Source organism: Pelophylax lessonae (assembly GCF_965119305.1).
Source record: "Pelophylax lessonae genome assembly, chromosome: 7".
Taxonomy (NCBI): Eukaryota; Metazoa; Chordata; class Amphibia; order Anura; family Ranidae; genus Pelophylax; species Pelophylax lessonae.
The window spans coordinates 260965537-260981971 of record NC_138774.1 but is presented as its reverse complement, the minus strand read 5'-3'; the positions used below and the strand labels follow the sequence as shown (position 1 = coordinate 260981971).

General features: G+C 43.7%; 1 protein-coding gene across 1 annotated transcript in view; it reads right to left on the bottom strand.

The window, feature by feature from the left end:
• The window catches only part of NR6A1 (nuclear receptor subfamily 6 group A member 1), a 105124-nt gene that overhangs the window by 28009 nt on the left and 60680 nt on the right, over window positions 1–16435 (bottom strand). The window contains exon 5 of the mRNA XM_082263331.1: window positions 13464–13718. Within this exon, the coding sequence (XP_082119457.1) occupies window positions 13464–13718 (255 nt within the window). The remainder of the gene's footprint in view (window positions 1–13463; window positions 13719–16435) is intronic.

Genomic DNA, 16435 nt, shown 5'->3' with positions numbered 1-16435 from the left:
CACCAAAAGGAAGCTCTGTTTGTGGGGAAAAAAAGACGTCAAATTCGTTTAGGTACAGCGTTGCACGACCGCGCAATTGTCCGTTAAAGTCGCGCAGTGCCGAATCGCAAAATCGGCTCTGTCAGGAAGGGGGTAAAATCTTCCGGGGCTTAAGTGGTTAAGGCGAAAGTTCCACTTTTTGGATAAAAAAAAAAAATGTTAACAATAAAGTAAGTGTATGATAGAATGCAAAATACATGGGATGCTTTCTCCATTTTCAGGGGTGAAAAGGTGAACTTTCACTTTAGCTCTGTGCTTCTTTTCTGCATTTCCTATAAATAACATTTACTTTTTTTTATTTTAGCTGAGCACACAGATGACCGGAATTAACAAATCATAGCATTAGATAACAGCTTTCGGGAAAAAAAAAAATAAAAAAAAAGTTCACAGCAGAGCAAACCTTTCCTAAATGGTGCCACTAACCAATGAAGGTGTTCCCCAAGAATTATGAGATGGAGGAGTAGAAAAGGAGCCTGAAATAATGAGCTTCAGATAACTACTTGGCATGTAAGCTTGTTAGTCGCTTTCTGGAGCTGGCTAGAGGCTGGTGCAGCTGTGCATGAACACAAAACCAACCCTAAATCACAGCCTAATCTGGCGCCTGATAAGAGGCTGATTATGAAAAACACACATCATAAATCAATTTCCATATTACATACCCCGAAAAACAGATAAGAGCAGATTTAGTGACAGGCTGGTACCTCTAATACAAAAACCCCTTGCTCATTTCGGTTAATTTATGCCACAATGGTCAAGGATCACTGTAGTAAAGTCATATTACATAAATGTGATGGCTGAACTTTAGGGGAATGGTAGAGGTAACATCAAGAGCAATATGGTGTGAGCGTTTGCCATCCTATGCATTCTGTTAAATATTGTAAATTCAGGCGTAACAAAATCTTTACAACATAATTCTGTAGTTTAATCAGACTTCCATCCAACAATACTGTACATCCATGTGCTGAAGTCAAACAGAGGGTTACAAAATCATATAACAGAATAAATGCAAAAACATTGATGAGTAATACAGTATCTCACAAAAGTGAGTACACCCCTCACATTTTTCTAAATATTTTATTCTATCTTTTCATGTGACAACACTGAAGAAATGACACTTTGCTACAATGTAAAGTAGTGAGTGTACAGCTTGTATAAGAGTCGGTTCACAGTATGGCGACACGAATTCGGTGCGACTTGCACGGACTTCACATAATGGAAGTCAATGCAAGTCGCTCCGACTTCGGACAAAAGTAGTGCAGGAACCTTCTTCTAAGTCGGAGCGACTTGAGTCGCTCCTATTAGAACGGTTCCCATAGCACAGAATGGAGCACGACTTGTCAGGCGACCAAGTCGGAGTAGTGTGAACCGGCACTAACAGTGTAAATTTGCTGTCCCCTCAAAATACCTCAACACACAGCTATTAATGTCTAAACTGCTGGCAACAAAAGTGAGTACACCCCTAAGTTAAAATGTCCAAATTAGGCCCAAAGTGTCAATATTTTGTGTGGCCACCAATATTTTCCAGCACTGCCTTAAACCTCTTGTGCATGGAGTTCACCAGAACTTCACAGGTTGCCACTGGAGTCCTCTTCCACTCCTGCATGATGACATAACGGAGCTGATGGATGTTAGAGACCTTGCGCTCCTCCACCTTCCGTTTGAGGATGTCCTACAGATGCTCAATAGGGTTTAGATCTGGAGACATGCTTGGCCAGTCCATCACCTTTACCCTCAGCTTCTTTAGCAAGGCAGTGGTCGTCTTGGAGGTGTGTTTGGGGTCGTTATGTTGAAATACTGCCCTGCAGCCCAGTCTCCAAAGGGAGGGGGATCATGCTCTGCTTCAGTATGTCACAGTACATGTTGGCATTCATGGTTCCCTCAATGAACGGTAGTTCTCCAGTGCCGGTGTTCCGTGAGAATTACCTACTCCGTGAGAAAAACCTACCCTCGTCACTTCCGGTGCACCCTCAGTGTGTGTAACGCGGCGGTTACATTAAAACAGCTGGGCTACAATATCCACTCCTATCCCTGTCACTTCCCTGATCTTGGCTAGTAAATATAAAAGCGGTGGCGGGTGTATGAAAACAAATCACCAAGCCTAGAACCGCTTTTATATTTACTAGCCAAGATCAGGGTAGTGACAGGGACAGGAGCGGAGATGACTCATGTGCAGCACAGCTGTTTTAATGTAACTGCTGCGTGGGTAGGTTTTTTTCACGGACACCGTGATCATTTCATACTAGTGCGCATGCGCACTACTCAGCTCCTCAGCTGTTCCATTGGGTATCCGGGGCTGTGGGCATGCGCACTGCTGCGCTGCTCAGCTGTTCCTGGCAGGAAGTGACGAGGGTAAGTTTTTCTCACGGGGTAGGTAATTCTCACGGAACACCGGCAGCACTCATGCATCCCAAGACCATGACACTCCCACCATGCTTGACTGTAGGCAAGACACACTTGTCTTTGTACTCCTCACTTGGTTTCCGCCACACATGCTTGACACCATCTGAACCAAATAGGTTTATCTTGGTCTCATCAGACCACAGGACATGGTTCCAGTAATCCATGTCCTTAGTCTGCTTGTCTTCAGCAAACTGTTTGCAGGCTTTCTTGTGCATTATATTTAGAAGAGGCTTCCTTCTGGGATGACAGCCATGCAGACCAATTTGATGCAGTTTGCAACGTATGGTCTGAGTACTGACAGGCTAACCACCCGCCCCCCCTCCCACCCCTTCAACCTCTGCAGCAATGCTGGCAGCACTCATATGTCTATTTCCCAAAGACAACCTACGGATATGATGCTGAGCACGTGCACTCCACTTCTTTGGTCGAGCATGGCGAGGCCTATTCTGAGTGGAACTGGTCCTGTTAAACCGTTGTATGGTCTTGGCCACTGTGCTGCAGCTCAGTTTCAGGGTCTTGGCAATCTTCTTATAGCCTAGGCCATCTTTATGTAAAGCAACAATTCTTTTTTTCAGATCCTCAGAAAGTTCTTTGCCATGAGGTGCCATGTTAAACTTTCAGTGACCAGCATGACAGAGTGAGAGCGATGACACCAAATATAACACACCTGCTTCCCATTCACACCTGAGACCTTGTAACACTAACGGGTCACATGACACCGGGGAGGGAAAATGGCTAATTGGGCCTAATTTGGACATTTTCAATTAGGGGTGTACTCACGTTTGTTGCCAGCAGTTTAGACATTAATGGCTGTGTATTGGGTTATTTTGAGCCGACAGTCAATTTACACTGTTATACATGCTGTACACTCACTACATTACATTGTAGAAAAGTGTTATTTGCTCAGTGTTGTCACATGAAAAGATATCATAAAATATTATCAAAAATGTGAGGAGTGTATTCACTGGTCTCTGGCCTAGGCAAATGATGTCATACATCCTAGGAGTCTTCAGGAGGGGAGGAGGCTTTTTTTTTCAGCTTAGCACACCCTCCTGCTTGCATGCCTGAGCTAAGGGCTCCAGGAAGTAAAGACTACATAAATCATCCTGCCCTTACTCAAGATGATAACAGCAAGAAATACTAAGATTTTTTTTCACACTGATTTCTCAGCAAAATAAAACATGAGGACATGGATGTATAGATGAGTTTGCTTTAATATTAAAAATGAATCAAATTGGGTTTTTGTTTTGTGGTGTTTAGATGCAGTGTAGTTCTGCTTCAAGTAAATAACAGATTATCTTATTAAAACGGCTCTGAAAGTCAGTGGGATATTTTAGGATATTTTAGAGACTCTCCCAGCAAACTCACTGGCAGCTTTCCCAACTACAGATAATCCAGCCTCAGAGCACTCCCTTGAAGCTATGTTTCGGTCCCTTCGAACAGATCTACAAAGGGAACTCAAAACCTCCATTAATCAACTGCATGATGATGAAGTCGACTTCCTAGAGGACCAAACTGATCATGTTAAACGCCATCTTAGTGCTGCTACCAAAGCTCACATTGCAGTGGTTGACATACAAGACAAACATACAGAAGCTCTGCAACAATTGAGCCTGAAAAATGCTTACCTGGTGGATCACTCCAGGCACAATATCACATTTAGAGGAGTTCCTGAAACCGTAACTCCCTCCGAGATTGTGCCGTATTTGCAGCCGATTAGACGCAAATTACTCCCCTCACCTAAATCTCACGACATGCTCCTCAATAGAACTCATAGGATCCAAAATCCCCACCGGCCTTCATCCCTAGAGATATCCTGGCTTGGGTACATTTTTCCCACATCAAAGATCAAATCATGCGAGCAGCTAGATCTCATTGCTCGCTACCAGACCCTTTTACTGGAGTCTCCCTCTATAATGATATCTCAGCAGCTACCTCGCAGGCGCGCACCCGGTGACTACCGGCTGGAGCACCTTTAGTTAATCCTCTGGAGGAGCGGATGCCTTATTGTTCTGTTTCCACACCCCACAATAATAGTGTGATTGTTATTTTTGGTTCTCTTTTTTTGTTTTTATTTCTTCATTGAACCTACGTATATAGCTATAATATCATTATATCTGTAATATAGTTATATTACTTAAGCTTGACTAAACATACTGATTTTATCCTGCCTCAGTTTTCTTTTTATGCTCAGCTCTCTGGGAACTCCCCAGCTACTGGAGCAACACTCTTTTCAGTAACATCTTGGCATCTTCCCCCATTGAGTTGCTATGACATTGAAAATTACCTCTCTCAATGTCAAGGGCCTCAACAGTGAATTTAAACGCTCTCTTCTGTGGAAAGAAGCAATCTCGCAACGCACTGATATACTTTGTGTTCAATAAACACACTTCTCTAAAACCGAAGCTCCCCTTGCAGTCATATGCTTTACTCTCATTGCTTTTATGCCCATGCAGATAAGAAGGCAAGGGGAGTTATGATTGCAGTACGCTCTTCTGTATCGTTCTCCCACTCCCATGTTGAACAGGACCCCTCGGGCAGACTCCTCATCTTATCTGCTACATTTAACAACTCTCCATTAATTATTGTCAATATCTATGCCCCTAACACCCACCAGAAACCTTTCTACAAAACCATCCTACAGAAACTCAGATGCTACCCCAGAGATAAAATAGTTATCTGTGGGGACTTCAATTAAGTTATTGGTCCCTCTCTAAACTCCTCTAGCACTAAGCCTAGACGCTCTTCTGCCATTTCCTTCCTCTTATTCCTGGAAGATTTTTATGATCCCTAGAGAAGCCAACATGGTACAGATAAAGAATATTCTTTTTATTCCCAATTCCAAAAAGCCTACTCCAGGATTGACCAGTTTTTGTCCTCTAAAACACTGCTTCAGCAAGTTATTGAATCTTCGATTTGAGTAATTACATGGTCCGACGATGCCCCAGTATCCATCTCACTCTCCTTCACCCACTCCACCAGACAACACACTATATGGCACATGAATGCCTGTCTTCTCAATCAGAAATAGTATCAAGAACAGGTCAGAACTGAAATTAAAGCCCTTTTCACCTCCAACATTAGATAAATAAAGAAAGTGCGCTGGAATATAGTATAGTAAAGCTGCTACCTTAGATCCAAAATAAGGAACAATGTGATAAATTAAAAAAGCAGGTGCGCTAAACTAATGCAAACTCTAGTCAAACAAATGACAAAAATACAGAACTAAAATAAGTGAAGTGTGAAACAAGGGTCCGTCATATAAAAATAACAGAAACCATATGTGCAAAACTCAACAAATGGCTGCCTGATTCAACCAGTACAAACCAGCAAGGGTGACTTGTTAATGGGCAGCCAGTAACCTAAATTGGTGCAAATAAGTGAGCTTATGTGCAAAAACACAATAAATGAATAACCAGTTGGACCAGTGGTGACGGAAAACTGGTCAGAAAACAACCAATAACATATATGGGTGCATAAATAAATAAAACAGTGTAAAAGTACAATGTCCAAAAGTCCGTGGTAAAACAAAACACATTCAATGTGGCTCCAGGTGAAAAAATCCACAGCAACTGGATGTGCAGGTAATCCCACCACCATTAATGGACTGGCTCCCTTACCAGAGTGAGAAAACAAAAGGGCGTGTGAATAGTCAGATCCACGATGGAACTCCTCATGCTCGGGTGGGGGGGGGAAGGATAATAACAGAACCCTTTTCTCCTAAACAGGAGAGAGAGGGTGAGCCTCTTACAGGGGCAGACTGGCAACTTTCGGCCCAGGGGGCAAGTACAAACCAAAGGCCCATGGTGCAGCGACTCGGCCCTCTCCCACTCTCCCTCTTCCCGTCCTCCTCCTGACCCCCATTCCAGGCTGAAGCTTTGCTCCAGGTACTCTCTACCCACCGACCGGATCCGAGTTCCTGACCTGGTCAGCAGGGGGCAGTTGGGGGGAGCTAGGACTGCTCGGCCATGGCTGCCTGAGCGAGGAGAGTCTCCAGTGGGGCATGGAACTGGCCTATGCTCAGACACAGTTTACATCATCCATGCTGGGGTAGAGGCCTGCGCTCTTTCCTTGTCTTCATCCTGCACTCAGTAGGTCAGCAGCAGGGACTTTTTACTTCTCTTCACCAGGAATCCTTCAGGCATGTCTGTGGCAGAAGTGGTGCAGCCTTTGTACGGAGCATCAGAGTGGCCCGGGGGGCAATTGCCCCCCTGCCCAGTCCTCCCCTGGCCTCTTACCAGATGGATGAATTTAAAGGCTGGTATGTTAGCTCCACTGTATATGGATATCCTCCTCTCCTCCTGGCATATGACTAGATCGGTCCCCTCTGGTTGTAATTAGTACGGATACAGATCCTCACGGTAAACCAACTCCAATGTGGTGGTGAAGAATCTCATCCAGTGTAAATTTCATCCATGGTAACAGGAAATGTATCTTCCAACACTATGCTAAACTGCAGCTCTCTTGGATTGAAGGCAGATTCTCCTTCCTCTCTCCAGTCATGCGCACATATGGTTTCTGTTATTTTTATATGACGGACCCTTGTTTCACACTTCACTTATTTTAGTTCTGTATTTTTGTCATTTGTTTAACTAGAGTTTGCATTAGTTTAGCGCACCTGCTTTTTTACTTCTTCACCTCCAACATTTGCTCTGTCTATAATCCCACAACTTTTTGGAATGCTCATAAGTCGATTATCAGAGGAATCTTTTTAAAACTTGGTGCCCAGGAGAAACGCAAATGCACTGCTACCATCTCCTCCTACCTGGACCGTATACGATCTTTAGAGGTCCGTAATAAATCTGACAGATCTTAGTTTGTACCTACAGGCCAGCTTCGATTTTTTATGTCAAAAAAAATATCCCACATAGAACATGGGAAAAGTGGTTATATAGTTGGTTTTAAATAGGCAGAGAGACAAATTAAATTATTTTCCTTTAAATTTAAGTAAAACTACTTCTTAACACTATATCGGCGTATAACACGCACACATCATTTACCCCCTATTTTCAGGTCAAAAAAGTGCGTGTTATACGGCGATAAATACGGTAATTATTTACGGTAATAATAATATAAGAAAAATGATGTGCAAATACAAATAAATGCATGTGCCATACATAAACACTCATCAAAAATGAAATACTGTGACATGAAACAGAAGACAAGACAAAACCTATAGATATAAATAACAACCGGCCAGTATATTGATGCCTATTGCCTGGGATGGGGTGTTCACAGCTGTTGCTGTATGATCACCTAAATAGGGGGAACACCTCCGTCCCTAAAAGCAAGTCCCTTGGAAGCTCGGACAGTGTAAAAGTTCAATTAGATCCATATAACTATTGAAGTATTATGGTGGAACAGGATACGTTTTTCATTAACCCCTTCCACTAATACCTTTTACATATGCTGCCTCAATTTTTATCTCCAAGGAGTCCGACCCTCTCCTGGAACTCTCAGAGGGGCAAGGCGAGTAAAGTTCTAGTAAGTCAATATAAGCGCAAAAGAGCACAGTCAAAAATCCCTTACCTAATAGATTCAAAAGGACAAAGACCCACAAATTCAAAAGATTTTGCCAATTGTTTTAGCTCCTTCTACTCCTGCTTGTATAATCTCCAGACCTCTTCTGACCCACAACTTACCACACAGGCTATACAGTCCTTCCTATGCTCAGTACCACCCCCCTCATTGAAGACCACACAACTACAGAATCTCTTCCAAATCTTTACTAACACAGTTAATGGCAGCAATCAAAGCTCTCCCTCTACACAAGGCCCCAAACTGTGATGGGTTATGCAACGCTTACTATAACACCTACTCAGATGACCTAGAATCTTATCTTTGTGATTCCGTTAATAGACTTCTGGCCACAGGTGACATCCCTGCAGAGTCTCCTGAATCCGTAGTCATCACTATCCACAAACCTGGCACGTCCCCTCATGACCTGGCAAACTAACGTCCCATCTCGCTCCTCAATACAGACCTTAAACTCTATGCTAAATTGCTTGCTTCTCGTCTAGCCAACTTCATGTCCCAACTCATTCACCCTGTTCAAGTGAATTTTATCCCCAATAGACAGGCCTCAGATGGCACCAGAAGATGCATTGACCTTATTCACTTGGCCGAACACCACAAAATGCCTTCTCTGCTCATAACTTTTGACACAGAGAAAGCGTTTAACAGGGTCCATTGGAAATATTTAGAAAAGGTTCTGGTAAAATTTGCCATTACTGGCAATTTCCTTCCAGCTATCCTTGGATTATATTCCTCCCCCAGGGCCAGAGTATGGACCTCAGGTCTTCTCTCAAATCCATTTTCGATCACTAATGGCACTCGTCAGGGGTTCCCACTTTCACCCCTGATTTCCGCCTTTGTGATCGAACCTCTAGCACAGGCTATCCAATCCAACCTCAACATTTCTGGTATACAGGTGGGCCAGGTTGCCCACAAGATAGGACTGTATGCCGATAATTCTATCATCTCACTAACTGACCCAGTACGCTCACTTCCCCACCTCTGTCAATTACTAGATAATTTTAGCACAGTATCCCTATACAAATTAAATCACTCTAAGTCCTCTATGTTGGGCATCTCCCTTTCACAAACTGATAAAGATGCCATATCCAAACTCTCCCCTTTCTCCTGAGCTCCAAATTCTTCTATGATCTACTTAGGCATTCAACTCGTTTCTCCCTCTTCCTACCTATTACGCATTAATTTATCTGCTGTAACTCAAAAACTCCAAGATATTAGCACTGCAATGTCTTCAGTTAAAGCTTCTTGGGCTGGACGCATAGAATTAGCAAAAATGTTCCTCCTACCACTCCTGCTTTACTTATTTAGGACGTTACCCCTTCCTATTCTTCCTCAAGATGTTTCAAAATTGCAACAGATTGGTAACACCTTCATATGGGCCTCCAGGAAACCACATATCAAATCCTCTCTCCTATATTTCTCTAAAGCCTATGCAGGGCTAGGAGCTCCAGATATTAAGCTATACTACAAGTTGGCTCTCTTGGACCAAGCCAAATGCTGATGGTCATCACCTTGCTTGCCCACCACCTGGTCTCAAATTGAATTCTCTGCAACGTCCACAACACCTAAGCTGCTCCTTAGTGCCTTATGGCTTAATTAGCATCCACCACATTGCTATCTGGCTGTAGTCAATGCAACTATATTCGCATGGAAATCCCTTTTTCAACAATCATGAGGTCTCCACATACAAGTGTTACAACGATTACATCTCAGCTCGCTGCAACTACCATCTCCCGATCTTACACTACAGCCTTGAATGGAAGCAGGGATCCAACATATTAGAGATCTTTTCTCTCAACAATGCCTTTTTTGCTATCAACAGCTCTCCTCAAAGTATTCGTTAACTACTTGCCTTCTGTGCACTTAAACACCCTTCCCATCCAGGCCAATTTTCAGCTTTCAGTGCTCTCACACTTTGACTGACAATTGCGCGGTCATGCTACACTGTACCCATATGAAATTTTTATCATTTTTTTCACACAAATAGAGCTTTCTTTTGGTGGTATTTAATCATCTCTGGGTTTTTTATTTTTTACAAAAAAAAAAGAATAAAGACAGAAAATTTTGAAAAAAAAAAAAAGTTTTTCTTATTTTCTGCGAGTAAATTTTGAAAATAAATTTTTCTCCTTCACTGATGTGCGCTGATGAGGCGGCACTGATGGGCACTGATAGGCTGCACTGATGGGCACTGATGAGGTGGCACTTATGGGCACTGATGAGGAGGTACTAATATGCCGCACTGATGAGCACTGATAGGCGGCACTGATAGGCGGCACTGAGAGGCGGCACTGATGAGCACTGAGAGGTGGCACTGCTGGGCACTGAGAGGTGGCACTGCTGGGCACTGAGAGGCGGCACTGACGGGCGGCACTGATAGGCGGCACTGATGGGCACTGGCGGATGGCACTGGACACTGACGGGTGGCACTGATGAGCGGCACTGATGGGCAGCACCATCAGTGCCCACACTCAGTGCCCATAGTGCTGCCAGTCAGTGCTCATCAGTGCCTAGATGAGCAGGCACTGATGGGCACTGACTAGCAGCACTATGGGCACTGATTGTGGGCATTGATGGGGGGCACTGATGGCGGGCACTGTGGGCACTGATGGGGGGGCACTGTGTGTGTATTTTTACCTTTAGTAATCAGGGCACTGGTGATCGGTGCCCTGATTACATTCTCCTGTGTCCCCGGCGCTGTGAGGCTCCCCCTCCTTCCTCACACTGCAGGCTCCGTGTGAGGAAGGAGTGCCGGCGATGAGAGATGATCTCATATGTCTACATATGAGATCATCGCTCATTGGACGGCCCGATCACGTGGTGAATGGCCGCTGTGATTGGCCATTCACCACGATCTGTGATCGGCCGTGTCCAAGGGACACGGCTGACACAGATTTTCCCCACAGCGCGCTCGCAGGAGCGCGCTGGGGGCGTGTCACTGGGAGGCCGTTTAAAAACGGCCTCCCGAAAATTCAAGTCCGCGCTGCAGCCGTATATAGGCTGTAGCGCGAATGGGGGGTGGTTAAGCAATAAAAACTATTTTTATCTATACCTTAGCATAAGACATACCCTATTAAAGATAGCTGTTTCTACTACAACTTCAACCAGAGACCTGCCCACATTCTACACCAAGCCGAACACCAAAATCAAAGGCATCTCTTTCATCTACAACTTACTCTCTAAACCAGTACCTGACTTCAAATCCCCTGCTTTAGACTTTTGGGAACAGATCCTTCAAATCACCCTACCCTTCTGCATCTGGTACCAAGCAACACAATCTTCTACCATATTCTCTAGAAATGTAACCCATTGGGAATCAGTGATGAAAATATATTATCAATGGTATTACACACCAACAAGATTGGCACATATCTACTCAAACCAATCCACTAAATACTGGAGGAACTGCAGCCTAGAAGGATCCATCTATCACAACTGGTGGGACTACCCTTATCGGAAACCTTTCTGGGAGTCTATATCTACTTTCCTTTTTTAAGAAATCTCGGACATACAGATTACTGTGACTCCACAGATGGCTCTCTTCAGGCTGGGACTGAATGCCTGGCCAACCACATACCACCCTATCGTCACACATGTTTGGATAGCGGCACGCCTATCTCTAGCATGGGCATGGAAGAATCCCAAGCGGCTATCTCAACTCTTAACGACCACTGTCGTATGGAACACCTCTTTGCTAAAGCACACCTAGCCATTCCAAAATTTCTTAAACATTGGCACCCCTGGCTTACAGATCCTCGATGATCCCTACCTCATTAACCCCCCCCCCCATATAACTGGACCTGCAACCACACATACCCAGGCATTTATTCCCAAGAGCGTTTTGCCCCTGCCCTCCCGAGAGCTGTCTGTTGAGTCCTGACCACCCTGGTTTTGCTTCCTAGTTCCCGTCTACTCACCCTTTAAAACTCTTATCCCTTACCTCTCTCCTATTTACCCTCTGGGTACTACTATTATGTCCTAACTGAATATGCTGTATAAGTTAAACAAAACTGAGCAATGCCTGCCCCTTCCGCATATAATGTTTGTATATCGTTTTCCTACCTTAACTGGTTTAATGCACAGTTCACTCATTATCTCTATTACCACTTATAGTGTCAACCGTTAAGCATCGGAGGTCTTGTTTCCTCCTTAAGATATCTACTCATTTTAGATAATTGTTTGCAGTCTGTTAAATACTTCAATAAAATTAAAAAAAAAGGTTGGTAAAGTGTATGTAAACAAAAAAATTGAACTTCTTTTATTTGATCTGATAAATATACAGTTGAAAGTGTTTTGTTATACAGATATCTGCTCAATAATCGCAACAAATATCTGTTGGTTTTGCCAGAATTTTTGGGGGCTAATAATATTCTGTGCTCTCTGCTTGTGAAAGGTTATGGGGTTGAAGAGAGGGAAGAAGGGGAGAGGTCTGTGATTTTTTGTAATCTATCACAAATAATTATTTTTGTGCTTGAAGTACACTATATTAGCAAAAGTATTGGGACGCTTGCTTTTACATGCATATGAACTTTAATGGCATCTCAGTTTTAGTTCGTAGGGTTCAATACTGAGTTAGCACACCCTTTGCAGCTATAACAGCTTCAACGCTTCTGGGAAGGCTGTCCACAAGGTTTAGGAGGGTGTCTATGGGAATTTGTAAGGTCAGGCACTGATGTTCGACGAGAAGGCCCCGTTGCACTTCTTTAATCCCAAAGGTGTTCTATTGGGTTGAGGCCAGTCAAGTTCCTCCACCCCAAATTCACTCATCTTTTTTATGTTTTTATGGACCTTGCTTTGTGCACTGGTCCAAATCATTTGATGGAGAGACGATGGTGTGGGGTTGTTTTTCAGAGAGCTGGGCTTGGCCCCTTAGCGCCAGTGAAAGGAATATTTAAGCCGTCACCATACCAAGACATTTTGGACAATTTCATGCTCCCAAATATGTGGGGATGACCCCTTCCCATTCCAGCATGACTTCGTACTAGTGCACAAAGCAAGGTCCTTTAGGACATGGATAAGTGAGTATGGAGTGAAGGAACTTGACTGGCCTTCACAGAGTCCTGACCTCAACCCTATAAAAAAAAAAAAAAAAACACCTCTGGGATGAATTAGAGCAGAGACTGCAAATCAGGCCTTCTTGTCCATCCCAGTGCCTGACCTCACAAATGTGTTTCTGGAAGAATGGTCAAACATTCCCATAGACACACTCCTAAATTTTGTGGACAGCCTTCCCTTTAGAGTTGAAGCAGTTATAGCTGCAAAAGGAGGGGCCAACACAATATTGAACCCTACGGACTAAGACTGGGATGCCATTAAAGTTCATGTGTGTGTAAAGGCAGGCATCCCAATACTTGGTAATATAGTGTATGTTTAAAGGAAAGCATGGTGAAATATGCTTGTACTGAAGATATATACTAAATAGGTTTTTTTTTTTGTTTTTTTTGTCTTCATATATGGGCACAATTTAACAGTGATATCCTTTGGAAACTAACCTATGAAGCTCTGCTTCTGAAGGTGAGTATTTGGAGGTGACGTCAGCTAGATCCCCAAAGATTTGCTTGTTGTAAGTTATCAGCGAAGACAGAAGTATTAACTCTTGCCAAGTCGTACTCAATAGGCATGTGTAATCTTTGATGGAAAGGTCACAAAAAAATGGCAGCTTCTTCACCCATGCGATCTGGCGAAACAAGAGTTCATCTGCAAGCCGACACAAAAGAGCAAATAGCTCAGATTGTGTTACCTTGTACCTGTATAAGAGAAACACAAAAATGTAATGATGGAAGGTTATAATCACAAAGGCATATAAAGCCATAGCCATTTACTACATTGTTTATTATTTGCAAGATATTTTTTCATTGCATGACGTGTACTGAGGAGCATTGATTGTTGGCCTTGATGTCTTGCTCAATGAACGTGCAAGTTCTTGTCCTCTGTAAGTGGTTTTATTTTAATCCACCGCAATAAAAGGCACTTTCACCCCCTTCCTGCCCAGGCCAATTTTTTAGCTTTCAGTGCTGTCACATTTTACATGACAATTGCACGGTCATGCAAAACTGTACCCAAATTAATTTTTTATAATTTTCTTCACACAGATAGAGCTTTCTCTTGATGGTATTTAATCAGTTGGTGACCGCCTGCCGCAGGTAGACTGCGGCAGGCTGGCTCGGCTGTGCGAATCGTCGTGCCTGTACAGCCGTCGCGCGCAGGGTTGGGGGGGGGGGCACGCGCGCGCTCCCCCGTTGTCCCCGCGATGTTCTGATTCGGTTCATTCCCAATCAGTCATCAGGTCCAGGCTAATGATTTTTGGCCTGGACCTGTTGATCGGTTCTGACCAATGGCAGAACATCCTGTGCCCGTGTAATGTGAACAAAGGCAAATCACTCGCCCCCGCTGTCCCTGCGATGTTCTGATTCGGTTCAGGACCGGTCATCAGGCCCAGGCTAATGATTTTTGGCCTGGACCTGTTGATCGGTTCTGACCAATGGCAGAACATCCTGTGCCAGTGTAATGTGAACAGGATATGATGTAATCTCCTCTCCTGGAGTCCTTTTCGGTTAAAGCATGAGAGGAGAGAACATCTATTGTGAGTACAGAAGCACTACACTGACGCCAGTACACATAGGCTCACATTTAACCCCCTGATTACCCCCTAATTAACCCTTTCACTCCCTGTCACAGTGTACATTATATACAGTACATATAAAATTTACTGATCACTGTATTAGTGTCACTTGTGACTTAACCACTTGCCGACCGCTCACATTGAGCATACTGCGGCCAAGTGGCTCGATTCCGTCCAGTGACGTAGACCTACATTGCTGGACTCCTCCCCTTCTGGGCGGCGCGCGCGTGCGGCCGGAGGCTCGCTCCCGCTGTATTCAGACACAGCGGGAGTCGGGCCAGGGGAGGAGAGATGGTGATCACAGCCGCTCTTCCCCGATCGTCAGGGATCGGTGAGGAGATCCGCTCGCTTGTGTAAACAAAGCGGGCGGATCTCCTATATGACAGGCAGGGACAGATTACAGGATTCAGCATAACTGGACCTGCGATCTGTGCCTGTGTCACACAGTCCCCTCCCCCCACACACGTCAGTAAGCACCAGGCATACATTAACCCCTTGATCACCAATAAAGTTAACCCCTTCCCTGCCAGTGTCATTATTACAGTAACAGTGCATATTTATAGCACTGATTACTGTAGTAATGTCACTGGTCTCCAAAAAAGTGTCAAAATGTCATTCAAGGGTCCGATCTATCCGCTGCAATGTCGCAGTCCCGCAAAAAAAAAAAAATCGCAGATCGCCGCCATTACTCGTTAAAAAAAAAAAAACAATAAAAATGACAAAAATCTTTCCCGTAGTTAGTAGCTGCGATAACTTTTGCGCAAACCAATCAAAATACGCTTATTGTGATTTTTTTTACCAAAAATATGTAGCAGAAAACAAATTGGCCTAAAATGTTAAAAAATTTGGTGGGGGGGGGGGGGGGGGGGGAATTTCATATAAAAAAAATGTGAAAAATTTTGTTATTTTTTCAAAATTGTCGCTTTTTGTTTATAGCGCAAAAAGTAAAAATCGCACAGATGATCAAATACCACCAAAACAAAGCTTTGTTTGTGGGGAAAAAAAGGACATACATTTAAATTGGGTACAGCATCGCACAACCGCACAATTGTCCATTAAAGTAACGCAGTGCCGAATCGCAAAATATGGCCTGATCAGGAATGGGGTAAAATCTTCCGGTCTTAAAGCGGTTAAAAATACGCTCATTGAGAATTTTTTTGTCAAAGACATGTAGCTAAATACATTTAGGCCTAAATATATGACAAAAATTGAATATATTGGATATTTTTTAACTGTCAAAGTAGAAAATTATTATCTTTTCAAAATTGTCGCATTTTTTTATTAATATCGCAAAAAATGAAAAGCGCAGAGGTGATCAAATACCACCAAAAGAAAGCTCTGTTTGTGGGAAAAAAAGGACGTAATTTCGTTTGGGTACGGCGTTGCATGACCACGCAATTGTCAGTTAAAGTCACGCAATGCCAAGTTGCAAAATGTGACCTGGACGTAAAGCAAGAAAATCCTCCGGGGGTAAAGTGGTTAGGTCCAGTGTGAAGTTTTCAGTCACCGATGATTTGGGGAGCCATGTCATCTGCTGGTGTTGGTCCACTGTGTTTTATCAAGTCCAAAGTCAGTGCAGCCCTCTACCAGGAAATTCTTTAACTGGGCTTGATTGGCCTGCAAACTTGCTTGACCTAAACTCCATAGAGAATCTGTGGGGTATTGTCAAGAGTAATATGAGACACCAGAACCAACAGTGCAGACGAGCTGAAAGCCACTATCTAAAAACCTTGGGTTTCCATAACACCTCAGCAGTGCCACCGGCTGATCGCCTCCATGCCATTTCTCATTGATGCAGTAATTCATGCAAAAGGAGCCCTGACCAAGTATTGAGTGCATACT